Source organism: Tiliqua scincoides, chromosome 2 (assembly GCF_035046505.1).
Source record: "Tiliqua scincoides isolate rTilSci1 chromosome 2, rTilSci1.hap2, whole genome shotgun sequence".
Classification (NCBI taxonomy): Eukaryota; Metazoa; Chordata; class Lepidosauria; order Squamata; family Scincidae; genus Tiliqua; species Tiliqua scincoides.
The window spans coordinates 183,380,631-183,395,223 of NC_089822.1; the positions used below are offsets into that span (position 1 = coordinate 183,380,631).

The 14,593-nt window shown below is 44.8% G+C and overlaps 1 protein-coding gene across 5 annotated transcripts in view; it reads right to left on the reverse strand.

The window, feature by feature from the left end:
* ARHGAP26 (Rho GTPase activating protein 26) overlaps nt 1-14,593 on the reverse strand; it is a 311,057-nt gene that overhangs the window by 178,641 nt on the left and 117,823 nt on the right. For all 5 annotated transcript variants that reach the window (XR_010793663.1, XR_010793662.1, XM_066613312.1 and 2 more), the window contains exon 11: nt 12,238-12,316. Coding sequence is in view for 3 of the 5 variants with exons in the window: in XM_066613312.1 (XP_066469409.1) it covers nt 12,238-12,316 (79 nt within the window). In the remaining 2 variants the exon portion in view is untranslated. The remainder of the gene's footprint in view (nt 1-12,237; nt 12,317-14,593) is intronic.

The window sequence follows — 14,593 nt, forward strand, 5'->3', positions numbered from 1 at the left end:
AGATTATTACTGGGCTGGGGCACCTTCCTTATGAGGAAAGGCTACGGCGTTTGGGCCTCTTCAGCATAGAAAAGAGGCACCTGAGGGGGGACATGATTGAGACATACAAAATTATGCAGGGGACAGACAGAGTGGATAGAGAGATGCTCTTTAAGACATCTCTTTATGACAGTTAGGACAAACAAAAGAAAATATTTCTTTACTCAGCGTGTGGTCGGTCTGTGGAACTCCTTGCCGTAGGATGTGGTGATGGCATCTGGCCTAGATGCCTTTAAAAGGGGATTGGACAAGTTTCTGGATGAAAAATCCATTACGGGTTACAAGCCATAATGGGTATGTGCAACCTCCTGATTTTACAAATGGGCTACATCAGAATGCCAAATGCAAGGGAGAACACCAGGATGCAGGTCTCTTGTTGTCTTGTGCGTTCCTGAGGCATTTGGTGGGCCAGTATGAGATAGAGGAAGCTGGACTAGATGGGCCTATGGCCTTATCCAGCGGGGTTGTTCTTATATCTCCATCCCGGCCCCCTCCATTTTTGGAGCTCACCTTGGTGCAGTGTTCTCGCTACATTGATGTTTCTACAAGAGTTAGAAGAAATGATTAGCTCAAACCACAAGTCACAGAATCACTGCTCAGGAAACACTGGAGCAACTATAATGCTAACCATAGTTAGCTTTGAAAATTTGTGCCGGGAGACAGAAAATCAGCATGCAAAAGGAGGGAAGGGAAAGGAGTACACAAATCTTTCAGAATATTCCTGATCAGACAGTATTATATATCAGGCTGTATTGATACAAAATATACTGTAACTAGGTGGAGAAGCTGTATAAACAGGCATGTCAAGGAAGAATAGATGAACAGCTCAATGCACACATCCCAAAGAGAGTAGCACAGGTACATCAATAAGAAGGGTACATTCAGACAACCCCCCATTCAAAAAGCTTATTTCTGAAGCCCTCAGTGTCCCTGCCAATTGTTCCCAAAGCTTGTATATTACCTGCTGTCTACACCCACTTTCAGACTTTGCCTAGACCTTCTAATCCACTTTGTGGGCTAAATCCCACACGACACATTGCGTTTAGCCACAGGGGTCTGGGAATTATGAATTACTATCCTGGGCAAATCGATCAAATGTCAGCCCAGATTTATTTAATGAAAACTGAAGTATGGCCCATTCCCCCACAAGGCAACTTGAGTTCATGCTAAAGAATCATACTCATTATGTTCAGTGAAAGCAAAAAAAAAAAAAAAAAAGGAAGATAGTTCAGCTACATGGAAAACCACAAAAACATTAAATAGCCATTCAGCAGCATTAGTATGGCGACAACTGATCACCATGGAAACATGCAAGCCCTGCAGCAACTGCAGAGCCCTGTTCTCATTGCTGCTTTTCTGAAATTTATGAGGATGGCTCCATGGAGAGAGCGAGCAGCAGCAGCTTCTGAACACCAAGTAAACTTTACATTGTCAATGTTTCAACCTATTCAGACAAAAACAAAGCTAGGTGGAATAAGAGGATGTATAAGAATATGGGGGGGGGGGAGAAGAGAAGGAAAGAACTGGAAAGGTGGGGGCAGTTTCTATCCTTGAGAAATCAATTCAGAAAGAAAATACCCAAAATGGGAAACTCGCATTCGGTAAGCTTTGACAGTCTCAGGCAAACTGAAAATTATGAACAGTTTACAGGACGACAAGAAGTGGTGAGGTTTTCCTCCTGTCTCTGTAGGTGTTTGTATCTCTGCAATGTGTGTGTATGTTTTATGTAGTCTGTGCTATTGATGGAAGACAAAGTGCTCTAGCACCACCAGAGAGTAAAACCAGGTCAATATGGAGAAGATCACATAGCAAAAAAGTTTTTCAGGTTTGGCTTGTCGGCGAGAAAACATGCCATGCAGGGGTGGGCTGGCAGCTGTGCACATAAGTAGTCTGTTCTCGTTACTCACTAAAACCATGGGGGTGGGTGGGTGGAAATATTGCGAGCACTGCATTTCCACAGAGCTTCTTGGTAAAAACTTCCAGGACTGGGAAAAGGCAGAGTGCTCCACGAAAGAACATTGCTAAGGGGAATAGACACGAGCAATACGTGGCACTTTCTTGGAAATGCAGTTACCTAAATCATATCAAGAACAATAATCAGGCACACTAATCTGTTGGACTCCTTTTGTTTCCTCCCAAGACCTTTTAAAACCAAAAAGCCACTAAGGTAAAGGGAGCAACAATATAATAAAACTATTGAATCCTGCCCAAGACAGGAGTTCTCACGTGATTCAAGCCAATGAGAAAGTTAGGAGCTGGGAAATCTCACCTCACCATCTAGTGGGCAAAAGCCCACAAGGCAGCTGCTGCAGCAAAAAAATGTACTCTCCTGCCTCCATTTTGTGCCTGATTTGTAAAACATGTTTGCATCCATCTGCAAAACTATTTGGTTCCTGTCTCTTTCTGGTCCTTCAAGAAACAAACCAATCAAGAAGGCATCTGTAGCTGTGCTAGCCTCATAGAACCCATACAGATTTCTTTAACCAGACCAATCAATATGGACTGCTTCTTCCAACAGATACATGGTTTTGGAAAAAGCCATTTGTTTTCTATTTTTATGCTTCATTTCAGTTAATCACAAACCAAGAGTAGTTACCAAAAAGCAACAACAGTGCAATTTTTGACTATGCACTAGAGCTGAGGTATTCAATCTGTGCGTCCCGCCTCCCTGGTGAGGCGTGGTTAGCCTCCAGGGGCCTCGCCAGGCATCTCGGGGAAAGAGACTGGGCTGGGCTGCGCTGCTCTGCTCTGCTCTGCTCCATGTGCTGCCTGCTGACTTGCTGCTTTTCTGCAGCTGTGAACGAGGTGGGTGGGGCAGCGTGAGGCTGGGAGGGCATGTGAAACATGGTGGGGGAAGGTGGGAGAGAAGGGTGGCTGGGCAGGCAGAGGTGCCGCATCTCATTGGAGCTCTCTCCATCTGCAACCTCACCCCAAGGACTACATTTCCCAGTGTGCCCCTCGCCCTGGGCATCCTGGGATTGGGCAAGGCTGGAGGAGAGAAGAGTTCAGAGGTGCTGCATCTCATCAGCACAGGGCGCTCCTGGCAGGCTTCAAAGCAGGAGGGAAGAGTTAGTCCTCCACTTGGGGAGCCCAGCCTGCTCTTAGTGTCCACATGCCCCAGCCTGCATCCCTCTGTGACAAATTCTATGATGACCTGGCCACCACTATCAAGAAGATCCCCATAAAAGAGCCATTGTTCATCCTCGGCGATTTCAATGCTAGAGTTGGTGCTGATAACAGTTCGTGGCCCACTTGCTTAGGTCAGTTCGGCACTGGGAAGATGAACGAAAATGGCCAATGCCTGCTAGAGTTTTGCTGTCTTCACGGTCTGTGTCAGCAACACATTCTTCAACACGAAGCCCCAACATAGAGTCTCCTGGAGACACCCAAGATCAAAGCACTGGCACCAGCTCGACCTTATTCTCACCAGACGCTCCAGCCTTCCCAGCATCAAGATCACGCGCAGCTATCAGGGTGCTGCTTGCGACACCGACCATTTCCTGGTGTGCAGCAGAGTGAAACTGCAAACAAAGCGACTGTACCACACGAAAAAGGAAGGAAGACCTCGCATTGATACCAGCAAGACCCGGGATCAGAGAAAAGTGGAGGAATTTGCACGAGCGCTTGAGGAATCTCTTCCAGGCCCAGTCGATGCAAACGCATCCAACAGATGGGAACATTTCAAGAATGCCGTTTACAACACCGCCTTGTCCCTATTTGGCAAGAAGACCAACAAGACGGCAGACTGGTTTGAAGCCCACACTGAGGAGTTGACACCAGTCATTGAGGAAAAGAGGAGAGCTCAAGCAGCATACAAGGCCTGTCCCAGTGAGCGCAACCTGCAGGTCCTCCGAGCTGCTCGAAGCAAAGTCCAGCAGACTGCCAGGAGATGTGCTAACGACTACTGGCTCCAGCTCTGTTCCGAGATACAGATAGCAGCTGACACGGGCAACATCAAGGGGATGTATGATGGTATCAAGCAGGCCCTAGGTCCAACACAGAAGAAAATTGCCCCTCTGAAGTCTGCCACAGGCGAGGTCATCCAGGATCGGACGCAGCAGATGGAACGCTGGGTGCAGCACTACTCTGAGCTATATTCCAGAGAAAATGTAGTCACCGAAGAAGCGCTGAACAACATTGAGTGCCTGCCTGTGCTGGAGGAGCTTGACAGTGAACCAACCCTAGAAGAACTTCACGTGGCCCTGGACTCCCTTGCCTTTGGCAAGGCACCTGGAAAAGACAGCATCCCTGCTGAAGTCCTAAAGTGCTGCAAAGAGATAATCGTCACTGAGCTGCATGAAATCCTCTGTCTCTGCTGGAGAGAAGGTGGAGTACCTCAAGACATGAGGGATGCAAACATCATCACGCTGTACAAGAACAAAGGCGACAGGGGTGACTGCAATAACTACCATGGCATCTCTCTCCTTAGCGTTGTAGGAAAGTTGTTTGCCCGAGTTGCACTAAAGAGGCTCCAGGTACTTGCAGAGAGCGTTTATCCAGAATCACAGTGCGGATTCCGAGCCAACAGGTCCACCACTGATATGGTATTCTCCCTTAGACAACTGCAGGAGAAATGCAGGGAACAGCAACAGCCACTCTTTATAGCCTTCATAGATCTCACGAAGGCCTTCGACCTGGTCAGCAGGGATGGCCTCTTCAAGATTCTCCCCAAGATTGGATGTCCACCCAGGCTCCTCAGCATCATCCGATCCTTCCACAAGGACATGAAGGGCACTGTTGTCTTCGATGGCTCCACATCAGACCCCTTTGACATCCAAAGCGGCGTGAAGCAGGGCTGTGTTCTTGCCCCAACCTTGTTTGGGATTTTCTTCGCTGTCCTGCTGAAGCAGGCCTTTGGAACCGCAACAGAAGGCATCTATCTCCGGACCAGATCAGACGGAAAGCTCTTCAACCTCTCCAGACTGAGAGCAAAGTCCAAAGTCCAGCTGAAATGTCTGTGTGACTTCCTCTTTGCCGACGATGCAGCTGTCACTACCCACTCTGCCAAAGATCTCCAGCAGCTCATGGATCGTTTTAGCAAGGTCTGCCAAGATTTTGGACTGACGATCAACACAGGTCATGGTTCAGGATGTGGACTCACCTCCCTGCATTACAATCTCTGCGCATGAACTGGAGGTTGTCCATGACTTTGTGTATCTTGGCTCAACGATCTCTGACACTCTTTCTCTCGATACCGAACTAAACAAACGCATCGGTAAAGCAGCTACCACATTTTCCAGACTCACAAAGAGAGTCTGGTCCAACAAGAAGCTGACGGAACATACCAAGATCCAGGTCTACAGAGCTTGCGTCCTGAGTACACTTCTGTACTGCAGCGAGTCATGGACTCTTCACTCACAACAGGAGAGGAAACTGAATGCTTTCCACATGCGCTGCCTCCGACGCATCCTCGGCATCACCTGGCAGGACAAAGTTCCTAACAACACAGTCCTGGAACGTGCTGGAATCCCTAGCATGTATGCACTGCTGAAACAGAGACGCCTGCGTTGGCTCGGTCATGTCGTGAGAATGGATGATGGCCGGATCCCAAAGGATCTCCTCTATGGAGAACTCGTACAAGGAAAGCGCCCTACAGGTAGACCACAGCTGCGATACAAGGACATCTGCAAGAGGGATCTGAAGGCCTTAGGAGTGGACCTCAACAAGTGGGAAACCCTGGCCTCTGAGCGGCCCGCTTGGAGGCAGGCTGTGCAGCATGGCCTTTCCCAGTTTGAAGAGACACTTGGCCAACAGTCTGAGGCTAAGAGGCAAAGAAGGAAGGCCCATAGCCAGGGAGACAGATCAGGGACAGACTGCACTTGATCCCGTTGTGGAAGGGATTGTCACTCCCAATTTGGCCTTTTCAGCCACACTAGACGATGTTCCAAAACCACCTTTCAGAGCACGATACCATAGTCTCTCGAGACTGAAGGTTGCCAACAACAGCATCCCTCTGTCTTGCCTGGGGGAACAGGGGTGGCATCTGCATGTTGGGTGTGTGTGTGAGCAGTCCCCATCTACTTTGGGGTGAGTTGTAATCTTGCTGTAAGTGGCTGCAATCCTTTCCACACTTTCCTGGGCGTAAGCCCCATTGACTCAAATGGAGCTTACTTCTGAGTAGACCTACATAGGTGTGGGGTCTGTGTCAGCTTAACCCAGGATCTTCACCTTTCTCTTTTTCCTCCCCCTCCAAAAAAGAGAAAAAAGCCACTCTTGATGGCTTTGTCTCCAAAAATTGATTAAAAATTAAAATCCCCATTCCTTTTCAGCCATTCTCCTTTTTCCTCCTGCCTCCTTTTGGGGGGAGGGTACTTCCCCCCAAAGTACCTACTAGTTGGCTACTAGTATAAGACAAAAGGCACAATCCTAGCTAGGTCTACTTAGAAGTAAGTCCTATTGTGTTCAATAGGACTTTCTCCCAGGAATGTGAGGTTAGGATTGCAGCCACACAGTCTCTGGGTCTCAGTTTGCAATTAGCAGACACACACAAAACAAAGTCTTCTCCTCCCCCAGCAAATTCATCACTTCCCCCCTCCCTTTCCAAAAACCCTCCAGGTGTGCTGCTAACAAACTCAGGGCACAATCCTAGTCAGGTCTACTCAAAAGTAAGTCCTATTTTGTTCAACAGGGCTTACTCTCAGGTAAGTGTGGTTAGGATTGCAGCCTCAGAGCGCTGGCAGCCTTGTTTCTAGTGTATAATTATAACACCTTCATCCCCATTTTGGGGGTAACTGAGGTGAGGTGTTGTAATGGGGAACCGTGGCCAATGGCTACAAGGATCAGGGGAGGCGCGAGCCGGAAAAGTTCGAGAACCACTGCACTAGGGACTAGTTCAAAACCAACTCATGCGGCTCACTGGGCAACTTTCAGAGTCAGATTTGAGGGCTTTTGTCTTATCATCCTCACAGGATAAGTATGAGGAAAAGGCAACAGATCTATTTAAGTCAGCTTGAGTAATTTCAAAGGAAGGTAGACACAGTAGTACATAATCAATAGTTACAATTTAAAAATACAAAAAAGCACAAGTAATAAAATACACTCTATAACTAGAGAATTGATAGCAAAGATCAAATCAAATAGCACCCGCCTTCACTTGTCAAAAAGTTAAAAAGATACAATGGAACAAACTGGCACTTAATGCCCACCTACAACCTGAGAGGAATGTAGCAGTTTAGATTACAAAAGCCTGGGTGTAGCTATAGAGAAGGCCCTGTCCCATATGTTCATGAAGGAAATGTCAGAAAGGGCTGGCACATAGAGCAGAGTCTCCCTGGAAGTTATTAACTGCTATGCAGAATTGTAGTGGAATAAATGGTCCTTCATATACCTCAGTTCTGAAGAGTTTAGAATTTTTAAATGTGATCATCGGCACCAGAATCAGAAGCCAAACATATATGTAGAAAACTTTTGAGACTGCAGCTCCCTCTGAAATGTCCCTCTGACATTTGTTTTTCCAGACACAGGTCAGGAGAAACAGTCTGAAAACCTGTTAATTTGAATAGTATTCAGCCCCAAATAAAGGCTTTGGAAATTTAACAAAAAGGTACAGAACATGCCATGTACGAACTACAGAGTAAAATGTACTCTTGAATATAATACGAATGCAACCACAAAGATCAACCCAAACAAAGAGATCTTACAGTGTTTTTTTTTTCTCAAGGTGCTCATTCTGGTTTAGAGAAATTTAAATGAATTGAATCCTTTCCATGATGTGTAGAATCAGTGAATACTTTTGTTGTGTAAATTTAATGCAAAAACTATTGAGATTCTTTGCCATGTACTCTTATCTGTTCCAAGTATTCATCATTTCCTGGCTTTTCTTCAACTATTGATGTCTATAAATCCAAACTCAGCTATACATGAGAGTTGAGCTTGTCCCTTTGAGGCCTTCAAATTTAAGTGCCTCAACTTAGCCTTCATGGCCACATATTCTACTTGGACTAAAAGAGATCAGATCAGATTATGTCAACTGAATTACTGGCAGCTAGTCACTTCAGATTCAGCAGGGAATCTTTTATAACTATGGTAAATCATACAAAACAAGATGGTGTAGTATCTGCTGCTACAAATTTTACAGTTGCACAGCAATAATCATCTACATTCCACTGTTTAAAAACTTCTATCAGTCAGGACACCACTGTGACCACAACAGACAGAAGAGGGTTATAATGTAAGAGCTTCTTCCATTCATAGAAGTCTCTCCATTTTCATAGGAGGAGTGATTTTCTACCCATTTCCCCTTCCCACTTCATTTCCTTGCACTCCTTGAAAATCTGCTCATGAGATACAATTCACAGAGAATATCATGAGCCCAAGTCACGGTATCAACAAATGAAGTTAATTGTTTGGTATGACCAACTAAAATGTTGACAGTAGTCGAGAAGAGTCAGCATTGGGTTCAGAGAGGTACTTCTTGGAATGGTGATGAAAGTTCTATAAAAAGATGAAGCGTGTCACAAGTATAACTGGCCTAGGAAAATTCCACATGAAAGACCATAACCTTATGAACCAGTGGTTCCCAAACATTTTTCACCGGTGTCTCTCTTGACCTACTGGACCACTGGTCATGGTGCCCCATTAGGGCTACAATCCTACACATTTTATAGGGTAGCAGATTTTTCACAAGGATTCCTCAGTTCCCCATGCTGGTTTCCATGGCTTCTTTGGTCAGTCTAAAGAAACTTACATCACAAGTTTCACTGAAGAAAGGCAGAAGTGTAGGGCAGATATCTAGCAGTTCTGCAAAAACCACTCAGTTGTACTGTAAATAGAACTAATGAGAAATGGTTACTATTGTTTGCTGCCCATTTGAAGACATACAGGTAACCAGGGTCCTAAAACATTGATGCCCCAGTAGCTGCCACACTACAGATGGGAAATACGAACAGAATTCAATATACATTGAATCCAAACAGATGAGAGAATCTTCACATTAACCACAATCCGGATGGATCCAGTGTTTGTGTTGGTGGAGGCATGAGCTCTACCTTATCCCAGTTCTGCCCAGCCCAGAGAGTTGAATACATTTGAACCTTGTTGCATATATGCCATGCTCGGCAGAAATGGCTTAACTCCAGAGCCTAGATCAACCAGGAAGATAGGCCTGGGCTCCCAAAATGGCCTCCATAGCAGAGGTTTGCTGGACAGGTAGACCTGGGCTTCCACCCAGACTTGGAGCCTAGATCTATCTGCTGGATAAACCTGGCTTCCATTTCGATTTTGCCTTCTGGAACCACCTCTTCCAGGCAGGTAGATTTGGGTTCGCAGCAGGGCACAACCTCACTGCTGATGCCCTGCCCAGTGGGCGTTCCCCTGGTGCCTGACTTCGCTCTCCATCCTGGAGGGCACCCTTCTCCGGTGTGACAGTTTGGGGGAACCACACACTAATGCCCCCCCCCAGATACACTCCTGACCACACCTCACTGAAGATTGATAGTGATAGTTCCTTCCCCCCTTAAGATAAATGACATCTGGTGAACCCTGAATCACCATCAGAAACAGCACATTGTTAAGTTGTCGTCTTTATAATAGTTTCCTTTATAATAATCTCTCCAGACAAATTGATAAGGACTATCAGTACATTCACAGGGATCACCCTGGGTGTTTTTACTCCATTGATTTTTGCCCACAGTTCATCTACTGTACTGTACTTGCTTTTATTTCCCAATGACAGGTTCAAAAGGCCGTCCCATGCCAAACACTCTTACACATTTCTAGTTCAGATGTTTATCTGAAAATATTCTTTAATCAAAAGTGTGATTTGGAGCTCATCAAGGTAGTGCTGATGACACCATGAACTCTCTGCTGACACACTTTTTTGAAGACTTGGCAAGAAGATGCAGTTTATTTCCCTTCCTAGCCAGAAAAGCTAACAATCCAATCTGTGCCTCTTAAACTGGCAGCTTAGTAACAGCTGCTTTGTAAGCGTGAAAACATTATCCTTCACTCACTGTGAAAGAGAATTAGGCTTGTAGTCTAATATATGTACATTTCCGCACTCAGCATTTCAAAGTGATAATCCTAACACTGCAAAATCTCAGAACTAGTCAACAAGAATACTTTTGTGACCAAAGGTGTCTTGATCTTTCAGTCTTCATGTATGATACAGAATTTGAATTCAGCAATCTCATGAAAATATATTCAGCAAAAGGTCACTCAAATTCAGCTCATAACTGACGTTTTCCCCATTTGTTTACAATATCCTGACAATCAATTCAGAATCCAAGTACAACTTACACATTATCCTTTGAAAAAATTGCACTCATGCTCTTCTTCATTCTAGCATAGAGTAAGGTTACATTAAGCTGTTCAAAAGGACAAGTTTCACTAAAAAGCAAGTTTTAAATTTCCTAAAGTAGAAATACTGTAATCTTATTTCTCCCCATGCTAATTTTTAGGAATGTTGGGAACGTTGTTTCCCAACAAAACATTTGAATCCAATACTCTTGACTCAGCAACTCTTCAGAGGAGAATCCTCTGTGCAAGTGATAGAGAAGAATCCTATTACCAAAATGCTGAAAGGCAATAACAACTGGCGCACTGGAAATGAACATTATCACACAAGAATCAGTACATAATTGCCCCTTACTAAGAAGTAAACTGTCATGGCAGAGAAAGGCCATGGTTGCAACTATCCCAACTTTTTTTTTTTACAAAATTTTTTGGTTTCTTTCCCATTGTACACTACAAATATAACACTGCTTATATGCACACCACCACAGTGAAATTAGTCAGACAGGCTAACTTTATACAGTACAAAAGAAAAACAAAATGGCTTTCCTTAAGAACTACTCATTGATTATTCTGCACTGCATTTTTGGGGTATTTTACACAAGTGACTATTCTTCTGTCCACTCTTTCTACATAATTTAAAACTTTCAATATTTTGTCGTTCACAGAACTGCTCTTTTTGCATTGTCAGCACACTGACAATAACCCTGTAAAACAAAATTTTATTCAAATCCAGAATTTTAAAAATTAGGAGTGTGGGTTCTTGTGTTCACCACTAAAACTTTCTGCCTGCAATCCTGACAAATGCTTCGGTCAGCTATGTGCCAGCTGTTTGTGTGGGAGGCCTTCTCTAAGCATGACACATACAGTGCATCTCTGAAGCCGTCCATAACCTCATGGTTTCATTTGCTAAATGAGCCCCTGAAATGGTTTGCTAACAGTGCTGTTTAGAAAAATGGAATGAAGACATACAAAATCTGATATCAAGCACAGAGTCTGAGATTCCAGGAACATCACATTTAAAACTTACACAGAAAATAAACAAGAAGAGACCTTGGCAATTGATCAGGGAAAAAAAATTATCACCAAGTTTGGGGTAAGGGTTCAAAGCTCAGAAGCTGTACTCTACTCCCTGGAAAGTAGCTTCCGGGAAGCAGATAGAACTTCTGCTTACAGAGCTCTTTAAACCTTACCTGTTCCTTGGGCATTATCTTTTCATAGTGTAAGGTTGGTTTCCCCCACCCATCCCCAAAATAATCTGCGAAACTAGAACTGTTTTGTTGATCAGCAAAATAATCCAAGCCCTGAACTGGCTCTGGCATAAACCAGCATTCCTTACGTGCCACATCCTTTCCCCTTACTTACCTAGCAAAGGAACTGGTTCATGACTAGCACCACAGTAGGACCTCCATTAAGTCCTATATTAAGCATGAACAATATTGAGAAATTAAAAATAAAATTTCCTAGGAAGTTTTAAAAATTTATTTCGTAGGAAATAAAATTTTCCATGTTTCCTAATGTCCCTGGATGCAGCCATGCATGCTGATAGCAGCACAGAGGGTCTCTGGGAATCTACATTTTCTATGGTTTCCAGCAGTACCTGATGCTGTTGCAGCTCCTCCTGGTAAAACCCAAGCCTAATACCTGAAGCCTTCCTACCTTGCTAGAGATGTGAAACTCTTTGGAAAACTAAGACAATATCTGCACAACTCTGGATGACTTTCTGCATTACCTCAAGAGTACTAACAACAAGCACTTAGCTTGCTATTCTACTGCAGGATGGGAGACAGAGTACTGCTTCAAGTATTCTATCCAAGAATTAAAAAGGATTTTTTGCCAACACCACAGCGCTACCCTGGCATGCTCAGTGAGACACACACAGCTTCACAACAAACAATTTGATGCAGGCCATGAAAAGAGTCTTTTGATTTTTCCCCTCAATACCTATTCATAAACGTTCTTGCTTACCGGTTCCCGGCCATCCATTGCCTCCATCCACAGCCTTCGGTCTTCTTCAGAAAGCGCCTGCATTGTGATCACTCCAGGCCTGCAGAGATTAATGGAATGATGCTGTGAATAACATGCCTAAAAAAGATAAAACAGCAAAAGCAGGGAGGGGAAAGGCAAATTCAACAAAAGTTGCAACGGGGCATTTTCCTATTCTCCAAACTCAGGCTTAGGAACAGCTAGAGGAACTGTTCGCTTCCATGAAATAAAAATAGAGAAATGTTATCAGACATCATTTAAGCACTCTGTTTACTTTTGCAGTGACAGGGAACATAGGCCATTTGAAGTATAGGCTCTGCACATTCCAAGGAAATATGTTCACATCAACATACATACAAATAATAATAATAATAATAATGTATACCTGCAGCACTGCAAAGCTTTTGCCTCCCCAAACCTGCCTTGAAAATTTCCAAGGATTAATTTAACCTTGACACAGCAAATAAATAGTATATGTATCCCAGAGCAGCGCATCATAATATTTTGAGAGATGAGACATCTACAAATACAGTGTATGTCCACCACATTTATAGACACAAACATTTGGTGTGTTCACTAGGACACCAACACTGCACAGACAGGAAAGCTCGTTTGCTGCATACTGTTACAGCTGATTAATCACATTTGATTGTCCCTATCAACTAGCAGGTTCCACAACGCCCAAGTGAGAAGGCATCTTCCCCAATCTGCATGATAGTAAGCTGGGGTTACAGTAAAATAAAACCGGGGTTTCGTGGCTTTTCCAGCAAGCTACCTTTCAAATATCTGATAACAGTGCTGCACTTTGAAGACAATATTTCTGATGTTTTTTATTGAAATCTAGACAGTGTCAGTTTTTCCCCAATATACGAATGTAGCAGCGCAAGATGCTGCTTTGGGGAGCACCCAAGGCTTTTGGGGGCCTTGGTGCTTGGTGGGTGACACACAAGACTGTATCTTGTTGCCTGAAGGAGAGTGTTAAAGAAGAAGCACTCTGAGGGTTTGAAAGTTAGAACTTGAGGAGCAAAGAGTTAGAGCAATGAAAACAATAGATATGTATAGAAGCGAGATGCAGAAAGAAGGCTAGATGCAGAAGGAAGGCTTGATGCAGAAGGAAGCCTTCTGGGATTCAGCCTTCTCTGGCTTTTATTCCCTCTCAAGCAATACACAACAGGCTGGGGTTTTCCATTCTCTGATCTTGTTTACAATACTAAACCATGAGTCAGAAGTCTGTGTAATAGGGAAATTTACAAGAGGATGCTGAGATTCACACTGGCTGTAATTAGCCGGCTCTCTAGCTTAACCGCAATACACATTCCTGAGATACGATTCTGTTGTTCACAGCACTGGGTTCAGAGTCATCACCAAGGCCAAGAGTTTGCTCTTGCCGCGCAGGCGCAGAATGTGTTCTGCTGTTGCCACATTTGCCAAGGCATCTCAAAACCTAGTGCTTGTGCATTCTATATTTACTACATACGAACATAATCATTACAGTTGTTACAACTGATAAGAATCGCAATTTTTGGAACAATAGGATCCAGGGCATCAATCCAAAAGGTTGTATCCTAATGAGCATTACGCACAGTAGCAACTGTGCAAACGATCTTCCCCATCTCCTCCTCCCTGTGTCAGATCCCTGCACCTCCTGAAAAACTGCTCCTAAGGAAAGGGATCCTTGGGAATGGTGTGGAATGCAGTGCAAGGAGGTTGCTTTGGGAGAGGAAAATGGCCAAAAGCTGTGTGGAGGGCAGCCTCCATGATAGTGGGGGTCCTGGCGGTTTGCCCACCAGGGGCCACTATCCCACCCACCAGCCTGCAAGTAATTGTGGTGATGTCATCGTCACCACAGTTACCTCTGGCACTCTACCTGCTCTGTTCCCCCTTTGAAAGAGGGAGGAAGGAGGCAGCCCAGGATCTGAAGGAGCACTTTGTGCTGCTTCTAGCAGCACGAAAGCTCCAATGGAGCTTCACGCTATTGGAAGGCATCTTGGAGGCGAGCATCGCCAGTGTCTTGGGCACCTTCCAGCAGTGCAAAAATGTTCAGAAGGAGCGTTCCGTGCCACTAGAGGCAAATGGCTTGCAAATGGCTCCTTTCAAGCTTGAAGCAGCACTTCCTCTGAAATCAGAGGAGACATGCGCCACTTCCTGCAGGGCTGGCCTCTGGGCCATTCTGAGGGCCGCTCTTCTCCCCTTTCTTTAAAGGGGAGGAGAGAAGGGTAGCCCTAGATCAGCATGGAACCACGCTGGTAGTGATTTCACTCCTGCAGCCACTGTCAGTGCGGTTCCCCAACTGCTTAAAAAGACAGTGGTGGGGGAGTGAGTTGCGGTGCAGCCCCCC